We start from the raw sequence: 14,720 nt of genomic DNA, 5'->3' as shown, positions 1-14,720 counted from the left end.
CGCATCAGAGAGTCGACCTGTTGGAAGACCTGCTGATGCATATTAATTCAATGTCTGTCACCTGTTTATAATGCAAATTGTTCATTATAATGCCACCATTCTTATGCCCATCATGGCCAAATGTTAATCACAAAATGTGCCATTGCGCTCCGAGGCTTCATTTGAATCCATTAACCTAACGGCAACACCTTTAGTTGTCCTTACATCCTTCAACTTCTTGTCTGTGTGTCAGTGCAGCAAGTTGGTGCATTGATGATAATAGAGCTGGACTGGGTTTAATTACTATTTAACCACACTGTGTCCCAGCAGGTTAGGAGCTCAGAATAGTGAAGACTACCTGAGAACAGAGACCCATCTCTCTCCAGCAGTGAGGGGGAAGGAGAATAAATTGTAATGCCTGGCACAGGCCTAGAGGCTCAGTCTCATTTTTCGATCGCTCCTCTGCTGTAGAGTCTCACGCTCCTCTGGCACACTGTGCAAAGTCTGCAAAGTAAGGAAGGCTGCAAAACTTTAAGACTCCAACACTGAGACATCTGTATGCTGTCTGGTACGGCTCGCCAGCAAAATATGAATTAGGGGGTGAAATGAATGTGTTTGTTTGTCCACATGTTCGTGGAAAAATAAACAAAATCTCTGTGGCTTTGGTCATCTAAAAAAAAAAAGTGCATTGCCTTGCTTAGTATACCTTGCAAACAAAATTAAAGCGCTTCACTGTAACTTAAGCTACAGCATTTCTGATGATAGAGCAGCTTGTGTGATGCATAAAACTGCATTGCAAAAGGTACTGAGGGATTATTTCCTGTATGACTATTTCCTGTGTGTGTACAGTATTGTATGTTTGGTCTACTTACCGCAATCATCTGGGCCACGTAGCTCTCAGGGCCGGTGTATTCGGTCGGATCCTTCACCCTCACCAGAACCAGGAAGTAGAGGTAATGCCACATGCTGTGCTCGGATTTGATGTGTTCCTCAAAGGACACGGTCTTGTTGTCAAATTTGTCCCTCTCCAACCCTGCAAGAGATTAGCTTTAGTTAACATTAGTTCTTCTAATTATACTGTTCTTTCATTTCGCTGTCATTTGCATACAGTATTCGGTGAACCACATAGCCATACACACCACAGATGAAACAGGTGGTTTTCAGGATCTCCTCCTTCCTTTGTTTCTCACTTCTCAAGTCAGCGAAGGTGTCAATGATAACACCAAAGATGAGGTTAAGAACGATGATGATAACGATGAAGAAGAACAGAAGGTCGTAAACCACTCGAGCCGCAAACAGAGGCTCCTGGATGGTCCAATTACAGGCAAAATATGGAGAAAATGCATCATTTAACGTTAACCATCACGACAATTGTGAAACAGAAGTTAAAGCAGCACAAATGTAATTATTTATACTTTAAGTCATTGCAAACAGACATTAAGTAATACGAAACTCAGTAATAAGTGAACACAACACCGTCTAACCTCTTTGGAGGGTCTCCTGAGAATGTCTCCCACACCTCCTCCATTACGTAGTCCCTGGTTCAAAACCGTGATTATACACATGAGCAGAGTGTCACACACCCGCTCCGTCCCGTCATCTATAAGCAGACACACATAGATCAAATGGGAAATGCATAAAACAGTAGACAACAAGGTCAAATGTGCAGGATTGGCTTCTATCTACATTTGTGTTACAAAATATACAACACACATTTTTTACAGTAGCTTTGTCTTTTCATCACTCTTCTCATTTGAAGACTAAAGGATCGACTCAATTTATATAAAACTCACAACCCATACATCTAAATTTAACTGAACTGAATTAAAATAAATTGAGCTAAGAGTGTGTGAAAGATTTCAGGAACACTCAAGTTCAGAAAAAAACAATCTGACTTTCATAACTGGCTGAAAATAAAACTCCTTGTCATGGGAACAGCCAATTATGGTGTGACTAAAGATCAAATGGATACCCTAAATTTGTCTCCTCAAATGTGAGAATAAAACAGAAAAAATGTTATTCATGTCTCATCTGTAATGTACATATACCGTAAATAGATGGAAGAGGAAGAGGAGGTGAAGGATGTGGATGAGCTCACGTGTGTGCCCCTATAGTGCAGGTGATCGAAGGAGATGCACGGACACAAAGAGGAGTGTGAGTCACCCGCTCTGCCTCATCAAGTTTCTTTGTATGCACGCACGCCTGTGTGTGTGTGTGTGTGTGTGTGTGTGCGTAACCTTTCAGAGACTGACTAGTGACTACTGACGGAGAGGTAAAATATACACCTCGGTAGAACCACAGAATGTTAAAACTTGTCCACCCAGCAGTTCATAATAGAAAATAAAATGTATTTATTTTAATCAAAACTTACCAGGAACATTTTTAGGTGTTGAAACAGGACAGCTATCTTTCATACACGAGTCAGCAACTCCATTGTTACTCAATAAATCCTCTTTTCCTTTTAAAGAAGAAGAAAAATATAAAAAACAAGGACGAGTAAAAAGGGGAAATTATGTGAGATTGATTAATGATAACAGCACGATAATTTGCAAATGAAAGAAGATGATTAAATTGTGCTCAGACATTAAAACTCCTTCCCGCTAATTCTCATCAGCACCGGTAAAATCAGCAAGAAAAATGTAGTCAGACGTTATGTAAACCGAGGCAGCAGCTGCTGGGTGGGCGGTGAAGGGCTGCTGAAAGAACCTGAACAAATCATTTGCACATCGGTAAAGCCCTGAGCGGAAGAGGAGCTGCGCTTGAGTGTGATAGGCTCAGGCAGACAGGCAGAAGAAGAACTGTTCACCTGGGCCAGAGTGTCTCCAAAAGGGCCTTCGTCCCCGACAGGCTGGAGGACAGAGGGCAGGGCTGGGAGACAGGAGGCAGGAGGCAGAGGAAGGAGAAGAGTGGAGGGGACAGAGGACAGGGGGGCTGAGGCGGGGCACAGGGGCCACAGCCCCGAGGCAGCACAAGTGTGGACAGAGTGCTCCTCAGCTCTGATGGAGCCCCGGTTGTGCCTCAGCAAAGACAGACAGACAGGCGTGAACCCAGCTGGTTACATAACCCACCACTGCTCTGCTGTGTCTGCTGAGCTCTATTCAGCAAAACACAGGATGGCACGGCCACCAGGTTACGCAACAGGTGAAGCAGGTTGTCTTCCTGACTGTCGGAGGTCATTAACACACCTACACTGTCCAGTGTTTCAAAACATGTGCCTGTAAGTATATACAGTATACTGTATATATCATAACATTTTTATGTGGAGCTCGTGTATATACAAATATTGACTCCACATTTTTATCGAGAAAAAGAAATCCAAAGAGTTAAAAAACTCAAAGCAACGGATTCATTCTGAGCCAAAGAATCATTTTGATTATTGTCCTGCGAGTTCAGAAGTTATTGTCAACAATGTTAAAGTGTCTGATATACTGTATGTGGAGCCGCCAACTGACTAATATTTTGTTCCAGATTTGAAACTCATTAACTTCTAGGATGTACAATCTTTAAAGGTTTAGAGCAGAAAAATAATAACACAACGATGTTTGTGAGAGCAACGTAAAAGATTGCAGGTTTAGGACATGTTTTAGGTTAAATTATTTTTATATAATTAAAATATACATGTTTTGTCCAAAAATATCTTAGGCACAATTAATGCAGTATATACAGGCAACAAGGGGGGAAAGATGGGAGATGACATGCAACAGAGGTTCAAACCCGGACTCAAACCAGGGACACTGCAATTACATGTGCAGCGTCTTAGAGCGCTAGGACGCCTTGTGAATAATCAACAGGAGTCTACTTGTGTCCACCTTACGTTGTAGAAACTGTTCGATATGCAGGGTCTCGTCCCTTCACTTTGCATGGCGCAATGAAACAATGCAAGTGTTTTAACAGCTTTAGAAGTTCTGACCTGGTAAAGGAAGGCGGTCCACCTCCATTCGGAAGTCGTCCTTGAGGAAGAGGAAGCCAATGATGGAGAAGAAGTAAACGAGGAAGATGGCCAGAACAGCAGTCAGAATAATAGAGCGGCCATTTCTGGTCACGCTCTTTATCACGTTGAGCAACGTCTCCTCTCGGATCACCAGGTCAAACAACTGTGGAGGGAGAGCAACATCAGTGAGTCATCAGCAAATTGAACAACTGTTCGCACAATCAGGATGTTTATCTCTAAAGTGGTACGTTGATCAACTAGTCGCACTGTCATGGACCTGAAGTGTGTGAGAGATTTCTTACCAAAAAGCTGTAGAAGAACTCGTGCACAAAGAGGCCCAGGACGCAGATGATGGCATAGCCCAAATGGTAGATAAAGAGCATGTCCATAACAACTGCTTTGTAGCCTCGGGTGAACGTCCCCTGGTTGCCCACAAAACTTACAAGAAAGACTAACTTGTTGAACAGCTGAAAGAGAAGAAAACAAGGTTGAGGGATAAAAAAAAAGAAGTCAACAGCTCAGATGTGTGAAGAGGCAAGAAGGGACATGTCCCCCAATAACACTGGCTCAAATCTTCCAATACTTACATTGACAGCACCCAGCGACAACAGAGCAGGAGCGAGGCCCATAGTGTAGATGGCACGTAGAATGAGGGAGACCAGGAAGAACAAGATGCCCAACGGCTTGGGTAAGACGGGAAGCATTGCGGTGAACACAGCCAACGCCACCCACAGCGAGATATTCCAGAAGGGGGACAAGGTGCCTGGACAGAAGAATAAAGCTTAAATCATGGTACCGCACGTCAGTGCTGTGAAACTTTGTGGCATTTCTCGAATAAATTATTCACCTGAGCTAAAAGCGTCACTTAGCACAATCAGAGGCAACACTTTAAAATGACAAACATTAGTCCGTTGGGACCCTCAACTTCATCACTCAAACCAGCTTCTTCAGCTTGCACTGTAAACCCCACAACTGAAGCTCGCCATTCTTTAGGAAACTGCAGTGTCCTCATGAGTTATTGATTAAAGAGGCTTTCAGTATAACAGTTTGAGTGTTTCACGAGTAAAAAAAACAAAAAAAACAACAACAACATTTGATCACACTATGAAGAACAACAAAACTCATATAATATCACTGCTCCATCTCGAGCACAATAGATCTTATTATAATTACGTGAGTGTGGAAGTGACTGGGGTCATTCTTTTATGTGTAAGGAAACATCAGGCTTGACATTGCTTTCCTAACAAAATGCAACACATAAATATATAGATATAAATGTATTGAATTGTTATTTATTTAAATAATGGTATCCAATACCAGATCTGCCCATTATCACAGATACTCTATCCAGCTACTTGAGTCAGTATCAGACCAATATCTGATCAGGCAAATAAGTGAAAACACCTGTGTGGTGTGAACACAACCTCAGGTGACATAGGAGGGACATTTTCAAATGCGAACAGTGAAATAAAGTCTTGATAAACAATACGTCTTCTCACAGTGGATATTTGACTGGTCATAGTTGGAGAAGCAGAGTTACTAATATCATTAACAACGTAACAAGTAAGACCGTGAGCTACCGACACCCTAAACCTGAAGCGATCTCTTAAAAAACAAATAAATAAGGAATTCTCACCTTCATCTCCATCATCACCATAGGGGTAGAATACAGCCACAGCGATGTTGAGCAGACAGGCTAAGTAGAAGGAGATGCTCCCCCAAACAGAGATGTGTCGTGAGAACCAGAACAGAGCCTTATTTCCTGCACAAACAAACCAGGAAGCATAAGCACAGGGACACAAACTCAGCACACAAGCACATAAAGATGCTACAGGCCTTTCAATTTATTCTGGAAACAACAATAACCAGACACTCTGGATGATCATCATGATTCACCATCCTGCAGCCCGCTTCTGCTGCCACCATCATTATTTTGCAAACGCTGTATTCAGAATGTAAAGACTTACTGCGGATCTTCTTCTGCCACCTCATCTCGTTGTAGAGGTTGTCAAACTGCTGGAAGAAGTCGTTAACCTTGCTGCCCTGGTCGTCTCTCTCCGTGGTGGTGAACACACGCACCTTGGACTCTTCCGTGAGGTACTCGCAGATGTTAGGGACCGGAAACACTATCTGCTCCATGGTGCGGTCATGACGCACAATCTGGCAAATATGTCCAGTAAATCCTCATTACGGGTTTATAGTTATACATTTTTTATGGAGAGATAGGAAAAATGTGATGTGCTTGGTATTTAAAGTTTTCGAGATTCAGACGATAAATGGATGAAGTGATGATGAGGTGTACCTCTATCTGAGCTGTGTGATTGGCATAGTAGTGGAGTGCGTCATCCTTCTCATTGTCGGGGTCCACCCCAGGCCCCAAGCTCAACCCCAACCCTGGCCTCAGGCTCTGCTGCAGGACCTTATTGTGTCGGGCCAGCTAGGATCCAAAAACAAAATTACTCAGTCATTGAATGTTTTACGTATATGGCATCGTCAAGACAAGATCTGTGTCAATAACAACGATAACACGATTGTGACACAATGCTTTAAATATGTACAAACCAGAAAACTTAATGGAGTAAAAACAAGAGGTTGCAGCTTGGCATGGCAATTAGAAGACAGAAAATCAAAAAGTCAAATAATGGAGAAATGAATATACTCCCTAAGAGGATAAACTGACAGTGTACATTTGCAGACAAGACAATTATGTAACTTCACCATATCGCCATTCCTCCCAGTTCTACGTATATACTGTGGTTATATTGGTTGCTTAAACCTGCAATAACTGATTTTAAGGCCACTTGGGAGCAGCAGGAAAAAAGTGTGACACTGGGATACCACCACAGTAGTTTACTGTCTGCATTTCCTCAAAGTAACTGTTTATCATTCTCTCTTTTTTATTTACTTACTCAACTACATCATACACTGTTACAATGAATGGCAGCTGCCCTGAGGTGCAAATTCCAGATAATATATTCAAACAGATGTTTGATAAGATAATGTCTAAGTGTGTGTGGATCTCTGTGTGGGGGTGTGTGTGTGTGTGTGTGTGTTTTCACTTTCTGAGATAAAAATAAATAAATAAATAAAAGATAAGAAATATCAATAGTTGAACAGTCAAAAAAACCTTCCCTGTCATGATAAAACTAGTCTGCTGTTTGGACAAAAACAGCCTGTTTGACACTTTGCTCTACAGAGGCCGAAGTGAAAACCAGCTAGACTTGGTCTGCCCTCGCCAGCTGACATAAACTGTAGAGAAAGGCGGACACAAGATCAAAGTACTTTTTCAGGGGCACAACACACCACCCGTCTCATTTCTTTACCGCTGGTACCCTCGACGAGCAAAAGCACATTTGTTTAGTAATACAGTGACTACCGCCTGCTTCAGTTAACACCTAGAGTCTACCTGTCTGCACAAGCAGTGTCACATCCTTTCAGCTCATTTTAGAAACTGGCAGAGGGTTTCATTCAGAGACGAACAGTCCTCCATCATTCAGTGCAGAGGACACACTCAAATAGGAGCATGCATTGTGGACACCCACACACCTCTTAAGTGTGTGCACGGTTCTGAGGGAGACAGACAAAGAGAGAGGAAATGCAATAATGCCATTGGCAGTTTCCTTACCTGGTGGGCCAGGATGTAGATGTTGTGTCCGACGTCTCTGGGCTTTATCTGGTCTCCCACACTGTCCTCGTCCTCCTCGCTCTCCAGACCCTGGGCGTAGGCTTCCTTCATTACATCCACCTGATGCACAAAAGTTATGAACAGTTACTGCTACTTACAGATACTTGCAAACCAGTGTTAGATGGGACCTAGTTATGCAGGCGTGTGGGTTTACATGCTGCCACGCACACACACACACACACACACTCACCAGTTCGGTGGGTCTCATCTTGTAGAGAATCTTCTCTGCGTTCTCGCTGTCGTGGCGACTCTCCATGATAGCCAATAGGAGTTTGGAGGCATTGTTCTATAACACAAAGCCCCACCAATGAGCTTTTACATTTTGATCAACTAGCAACCTACAGAGGCAAGTAATTAAGGAAGTAATGACTTGATGGATGCAATTTTTAGCAGAAGTAAACCATTTGAATGTTGTGATTTTATTGTTGAGTTGTAAGATTGCAAAGTTCAGCAGTCTAACAGCTAGATATAATATAAACATAAGCAATCACACAGAACTCTCTCTAAAGAGTAAGGCTCCATTTATTCTCTAAAACATGCGCTTTTTGCCATATTGCTCTTGTAAACACCGGGGATTTGGTCAAACTACCTCCGGTCATCTTGCTCCCATTCTCTTGCACTATAAAGCAATTACTACTATAAAAGCAAACTATAAGCGTTGCTACAGTAATGGCTTTCAATGCCTGTGCGTCATAGCGAGCAGCCTCTCAGAGCTCTTGGAGTCACCTGCTGCTTACCTTGAGCACCAGCACGAGGTCCAGCCGATGCTTCCCCAGGGGGTTGATGGAGTTGACAATCAGTGCTATAATTATGTCAATGCCATTAGACTCATGCTTGGCTATACAGCTCTGGAAAAATAAGAGGGGTATAGTTAGAGTGAATGCATGTCAGATAAAAACTAAATGCATCAGAAGACGATGGGCCTGTGTTTGACAAACGCACAGAGAGAGAAAACTGAAAACCATATTGTATGTGGGAATACCAGCCAACATATTTGTGTTCAAAAATTAAACTAAACTAATAAATTAAATCTATCATCAACTACAAACTAACCTATCCTCCACCCACCTGGTTTTCATGGCAGGGTCCTTGGGAGTACTCTGTGATGGTTTCCAGGGTTTGGCGAACCAAGTCCACATTACTCTCATTAATGTAAAGGCCCAGCAGCCCGAGGCCTCCAGTGGTGCTTCCACAAATACAGTCCAAGAACTGGAGAGTCTCACACACCAGGTTGTAGTTTGTCTTGTTGGACTGGTTGCGCAGAAAGTTCTGGATTCAGAGCAGAAAAACAGTCAATTTAAGAGCACTTGTACCTCAAGGTTCTTTCTCAAAAAAGGGGGCAGTACCTGCAGCTCTGAATTGTGGTTCTCACAGAGCAGCTGAAGGTAACGTAGGATTGGTTTCATGATGGTGATGGCTTGGCTCATCTGAGTTTCTTCTAAAACCTCTTCTGTCCCAACTATCTCACTGTTCTGGCCGAGGCCTTCGAGGTCGGGATCCAGCTCCTTTCTGAAGGCGCAGAAGGCCTTTGAGGTGACTGAGGAGGCCTCCTTCAGCTGCCCTCGCATGTCCTCCCTCATATGAAGCCCAGAGTCGTTCCCTACAGCACAGTACAGCAAAGATATTTTAAAAAACTTGACTAAGTGTTTAATTATTGGACAGGACAGTAACATTTTAAACAAGATATGTCAAAAACAAGCGACATGCAAAAAGGTTATTCTCAGAAAATGATCAATGGCAGCCTTCTCTATGATATTCTTGACATACTAAAAAGAGAAGTTGGCAACTATTGACTGTGTTTCTGTAGCATGAAAGTACCCGATGTTGATACAATGGCCTTTTGATAGGCTTGTGATGTGGGCCGTCACATGGCCCCTGACATGTGACTGCAGGAACTGGCAACAACAGTCAGCCAGCAGAGCAACAAAGATCATTCTGTATTTATACACCACTATTGTTGAAACTCAAGCTAGAGCTAAACTTGAGGACCACACATACTGTAAAAGCATTAAGGTTTTAAAATGTATATTTGAGCCTATATTTTGGCTTTTCACTCAGTCCAGGCAAGTTACATCCAGTCACTTTTAAATGTGTACTTCTAGGTACATCTAGCATTATTATCCAGGTGGCAACCTTTATATGAACCGCACTTTCAGCTTCATTTTGACACAGTGGTTTGTTGCATGTTCCAGGTGACAAATATGTGTTGGCCACACTCGAGAGTGAAGCCAAGGAGCCGTGGTGTGTTGGTTATAATTCAAAGGTTAAATCATTACTTGACTCTACCTTTCTTCAACCTGATGCTACTGACGTCAGTGTCGTCATCCCTTTTTCTACAGCTGAGCTCAAACATGTTGACGGACACGGTGGCTCGGATCTCTTGCTGGGCCAAACGCATGCGGTCGTAGAAAACTTTGAAGAACCTCTCGGACTTCTTCTGCTTGTACAGTTGGTTATAGAAGGAGTTCTGGGTGGGAAGCAGATAAGTAATCACCATGAATTCTAAATCAGAATTTGTGAGTTTTTAATGTGTTCTGGGTTTTAGCTGATTAATGTGGACGGAAATAAAATGATTTGAGTGTCTGTGTTACTCGCCTGTATCTGTGTGTTTCCGCCCTGGAGAAGGGCGATGCCCAACAGAATGCTCTCCTCAAACACCCGGTCATTCTTGGTGTTGACGATGAGATCAATCACCAGCTCTGATGCCCCAACGTTGTCCAAGAGACACTGGATCTCCACCACACTACTGCCGGGCTTGTCAGAGTCCAGCACGGGAGAACCTCCTGCAGAGATTAAATACGAACATTCAACAAATCTGTGCTCTCAACAGGTATTATTGCACACATTGATCATTTTTTGTTGTTGTAATCTAACCTATTTCAATCTATATCCCACAGCTATTTGGACATATGTTATTCTATTATTTATCTCGCTATATATCTATCTCTCTCTCACTTGATATATATATATAGAGATTTGTCTTTTTATCTTTACATGGTTCTTTAGGAATTGCTTTCGCCAGATTCAAAGTCTGCCAGCATTTGTCAAGCAGCACTTCTCCTAAGAAGCTGTCAAGTTAGCTGCTGTTGTTTCCTCCGCAGTGAGCAGTTACGCAGTGTCTACTGGGTATATTTGGGGTTTCAGTACCTCCGGATGACGGCTTGACAAAGCCGCCAGATGAGCTGTTTCCACTCCCAAGCTCTGACTTGGAGAGAAGCTTTTGATTTCCAAAGTAGCGCGTGAGGAGGATCTTTCTTAACTCGTTTCCCTGTGGAGAGAGAAATCATGATGTTAAATCCCCATCACAGTCTGAGAAGGTACCAGCCTCAAACTAGGAAATTCACATTTTAGTCACATTTTGAAAAAGTAGCATTTTCGTTATCGAAATGAAGAACATGTTAGCGAATGTCTCATCCAAGAGAACATTTATGGTCTGGTGTATTCGCTGGCATGAAATCCACTCAATCATCCAAACAAGAGGGCTGAGCAGATTTCATCTTTCATCTAATAGGAATGATCACCGTCAGCCAATGATGCATTTCTTTCTTGATGGGAGCGATGGCTTCCAGGATGAAGAAATTGAAGCCCGACAACAATAGTGTTGTCCAATAACTCGATTCTAACTAAGCATGTATGAAATATCCTGGCAGTCAAGACAGAACGTACGGTAACACTTTTTAGCCTACGGTTTGTTACAATTTGTGATGAATCTGAAATCTTTATCATGAGATCATATCCTGAAGTTTTGACATCAACTTCTTTTTTTTTGGAAATTGCACTCAGTGATTGGACAAAGAACATAGATGGAAATATAAACTGACAAAATGAATACCAATTGAAAAAATACACAATATCACACACACACACATTGTGGCTTGTGTGTGATGATGTTTCATCTGCATTATGCACATAAAACCAGAACCAGTTTCCTTCTAGCTGCATGTTTATTTAAGGGCCGTCTTTCTTTCGCTCACATACATCTTTGTGCATCTCGTGACATTTGACGCAGATAAGCAGAAATGAGATTAAAGGATTCATGGAGATAATCTCCCCATGGTGGTGGTTGTGTAATTGAAGTGCAAGAGAGTGATTGACAGGTGGATGATGTGCATTGTGCACGTCACCACCTATTTTTATTGTGCAGGAAGCGATGGACGGATGGCACATAAAGTAATGCATGGACACTAAGGGAGATCAACAGTTTCTATGGGAACCTAACAACTCAAAAGGCCTTGTTGTGATGACACCTCACCACCATCATTATTGATCAACAGACAGGAAGGATGGATGAATAGTTGGACAAACGGATCAATTGATCGGTTGAGCAAAAGGATGAATGGAGCCACCTGTGGTTTCCATGGAAACATGTTAGTAGCACAATCAACCCTGATTGATACAGATACAGGCGGTGGACAAAATAACAGAAACACATGAAATTATTAGAGCTTTGCAGTAAATACAGTTTGGATGGAGGTCACACTCAGGTGGTACTGATGTGTTGACCCAAGTGATTCATCGTTTAATCAATTAGTTGTGTATCAAGTAAAGATGCAAAACACTCCTTGCTGCACGTCGCCCACTCTCTCCCCATCTTCAGCTGTATTATAATAAAAGGCTAAAAAGCCTCCAAGACATTATCTTTAAAAAAAACGAAGACAAAAAAAAGAAAAACTTGACTTTTTGTTCCTTTTCTGCGTTTTTATTCTCAATTTAAATCAAATATCTTCAGAAATGGTTTTCTGACATGTTACACAATAAATGATTTATTGATTAATCAGAAAAATGGCTGGTCATTAAGTTTAAAACCCTTTTTTTTTTAATTACATTACATAATTTTGCAGTGTTAGCGACTGACGCACCAAACATTCAGGCACATCTGGCCTCTTTGTCCCTCTGCAAGTTCCCTTATTGTGATTGTCACACCTCTATTAAAGCTGACACATACTGCTCGTTGGTATTCAGCCTAATACGACTCAATTGTGTATCTGCCTTTGTTAGCATTGTTCACAGTAGTTGCTTGTCCATTGCAAACAGTGCGAAACTTGAATGTGGCACAAAGGAGGAAAGGTCTCTGTTTAACACTGAAACTGAATTATCACAGATAAATATTGGTCACTATTGATAGTATATTTTAAACAACACTCCAAACTGCATGATGAGACAATTGAGGCACCGCCATGCTTTTGCCACAAAAGGCTGCCCGGTTACAGTCCAGCTGAGGAGCCTCAAACTAAGTGCACTGAGGAGTGAAGGATTGTGGAGGAGCACGTGCGGCTGATGCTCCCTGTGTCAGTAAACACTCCATCTCATCTGCAGTCAGCAGAGACACTTGTCTGCCTGCACTGTCTGGCTGAGCTGTCTCATAAACACACACACACAGACACTCGCACGCTTCTCGAGCTGAAGGTGAGGTTTCATTGAGCTAGCCTCTCTAACTTCCACACAGTAATGCACCGACACAATCTCAGTGCAACTACAAACTCTAGCACTATGCTCTGCAGGCCAGCGCATACAAATGCACGCTCTTTGACTGATTGCAGATTGGATCATGTTTGACTTGACATTCCCCCTTTTCTGACAAAGGACGTGATGGTTTTGTACCACACTCAAACACCAGTGAAAGAAACACTCCGTGGGAGAAGTTGAAACTAGAGTTGGGGTGACAGGATTTTGCTCTTGTTCGCCTCCCTTCTGGGCAATGCAGTCTGCTGGCTGGGGCTGCAGAGAGAGAGGAGAGGAGAGGAGAGGAGAGGAGAGGGGAGGCAGGATGGTGGAAGAGGAGAGTCAGCCCAGCCTGACTCATCTGCTTGCTGCTGCATTGACGAGAAAAAACTCCAGTCAGGTGATGTAAGAGCCACGAGAGCGAAAGAAAGAGAGATAGAAATAGAGGTAGAAGAACTGACAGAAGTAAGAGGAGGAGGGAGGGGGAAGTGGGGGTGAGGGAGGGGAGGAGGGGAACAAACAAAACCCAGCAAGGAGCAGACAGTCGTGGCGTTTTAAAATGTGCACAGGCACGCCACACTGCGGCTCTGGTGTCCAAGCTGGGATGAGCTGCCGATCCCCACCTCGGGCATCCTCAAACCTCCTCTTCTCCCCTCCCTCCCCCAGCCAGCTCGCAGCTTTGCTGTCTGCAGATCTCTCTCCGACTCCGGAGAGATGCAATGAGAAAAAGACAAAGACAAAGCCTGCCCTATGCTTCTTTAGGGGGTCTAATAACTCTCACAGGCAGCGGAGGGCAGCACCAGCTGTGAACCAAGACAGGCACTGTCAGGAACGGGCGGGGGAGGCTTGAGCTGCTCAGGTCAGACAAGGTTGATTATAGCAGAGACTCAGGACACAGAGGAGGAGAACGTTACCCAAACAATCAGGGGGGGGGGGGAATAGTTTTCTTTTCTCTGTTACTTTTTCTCACAACAGAAACCTGAGAGGACTCTGGGTGTGTGTCTTTTGTAAATAGTGGGGAACACTGATCAAGTACATGTCACACGGTGCAAGAACAGTTTCGCCGAAGGCCATGTGAGGGCCGAGCGGCATCCAACAACTTTACCATCAGCAAGCAACATTTGGTTCCCCCGGAATCTGCAGTGAACACACTTTGTTCAGTATGGAGTTTCAAAAGCTATCGTCTATTGTTGTTGGAGTTAGTGCATGATGCTTAAAATCAGACTGAAACTCTATCTGATGAAGCACAGTATAAATGCATGTGTTGCATGTTATCTAACAAAGACTTCATATGTCTCTAAGGAGTGAGCTCCTCCACAGCTTGGAACTGGAGAGAAAATGAAAAGCTTAAAGTGGGAGCAGCCTGTAATATAATACATATCCATATCAATGTGGCATTGCGAGGCTTTCTCACCAAGGGAGTTATTTCATGAAAAGGACAAAAATCAGGAAATCAAGACACATACACATCCTGCTGTTTTAGCACAGGCACGTTGGGAACATGAAGAGAGAGAGGGTGAGGACACAGGCAGAGCTGTAGCTGCCATTGATGATAGTTAGGTCATGTCATCTGAATTTTTCTTGGAATTTTTTACATTTTTTGCAGTGTTGCTGGAGTTTTTTCTGCAAAAAACGTCAGGAAGATTTCATTGTTTTTAGACCCACCTTTGCATTTTTACTCAT

The 14,720-nt window shown here is 43.0% G+C and overlaps 1 protein-coding gene across 1 annotated transcript in view; it reads right to left on the bottom strand.

Annotated features, from left to right (window-relative positions):
• The window catches only part of itpr2 (inositol 1,4,5-trisphosphate receptor, type 2), a 49,545-nt gene that overhangs the window by 6,892 nt on the left and 27,933 nt on the right, over positions 1–14,720 (bottom strand). The window contains exons 38-55 of the mRNA XM_079162324.1: positions 10,743–10,863; positions 10,191–10,378; positions 9,882–10,062; positions 8,942–9,195; positions 8,664–8,864; positions 8,333–8,443; positions 7,786–7,881; positions 7,536–7,655; positions 6,213–6,347; positions 5,878–6,070; positions 5,547–5,672; positions 4,498–4,673; positions 4,213–4,377; positions 3,890–4,073; positions 2,351–2,437; positions 1,464–1,579; positions 1,119–1,284; positions 852–1,012 (exon numbers count right to left, since the gene is read on the bottom strand). Of these exons, the coding sequence (XP_079018450.1) occupies positions 852–1,012; positions 1,119–1,284; positions 1,464–1,579; positions 2,351–2,437; positions 3,890–4,073; positions 4,213–4,377; positions 4,498–4,673; positions 5,547–5,672; positions 5,878–6,070; positions 6,213–6,347; positions 7,536–7,655; positions 7,786–7,881; positions 8,333–8,443; positions 8,664–8,864; positions 8,942–9,195; positions 9,882–10,062; positions 10,191–10,378; positions 10,743–10,863 (2,781 nt within the window). The remainder of the gene's footprint in view (positions 1–851; positions 1,013–1,118; positions 1,285–1,463; positions 1,580–2,350; positions 2,438–3,889; positions 4,074–4,212; positions 4,378–4,497; positions 4,674–5,546; positions 5,673–5,877; positions 6,071–6,212; positions 6,348–7,535; positions 7,656–7,785; positions 7,882–8,332; positions 8,444–8,663; positions 8,865–8,941; positions 9,196–9,881; positions 10,063–10,190; positions 10,379–10,742; positions 10,864–14,720) is intronic.

Source organism: Pholis gunnellus (genome assembly GCF_910591455.1).
Source record: "Pholis gunnellus genome assembly, chromosome: 7".
NCBI classification, from domain to species: Eukaryota; Metazoa; Chordata; class Actinopteri; order Perciformes; family Pholidae; genus Pholis; species Pholis gunnellus.
Note: the sequence above shows the minus strand (reverse complement) of the source record. Positions and strands in the feature narration are given on the sequence as shown.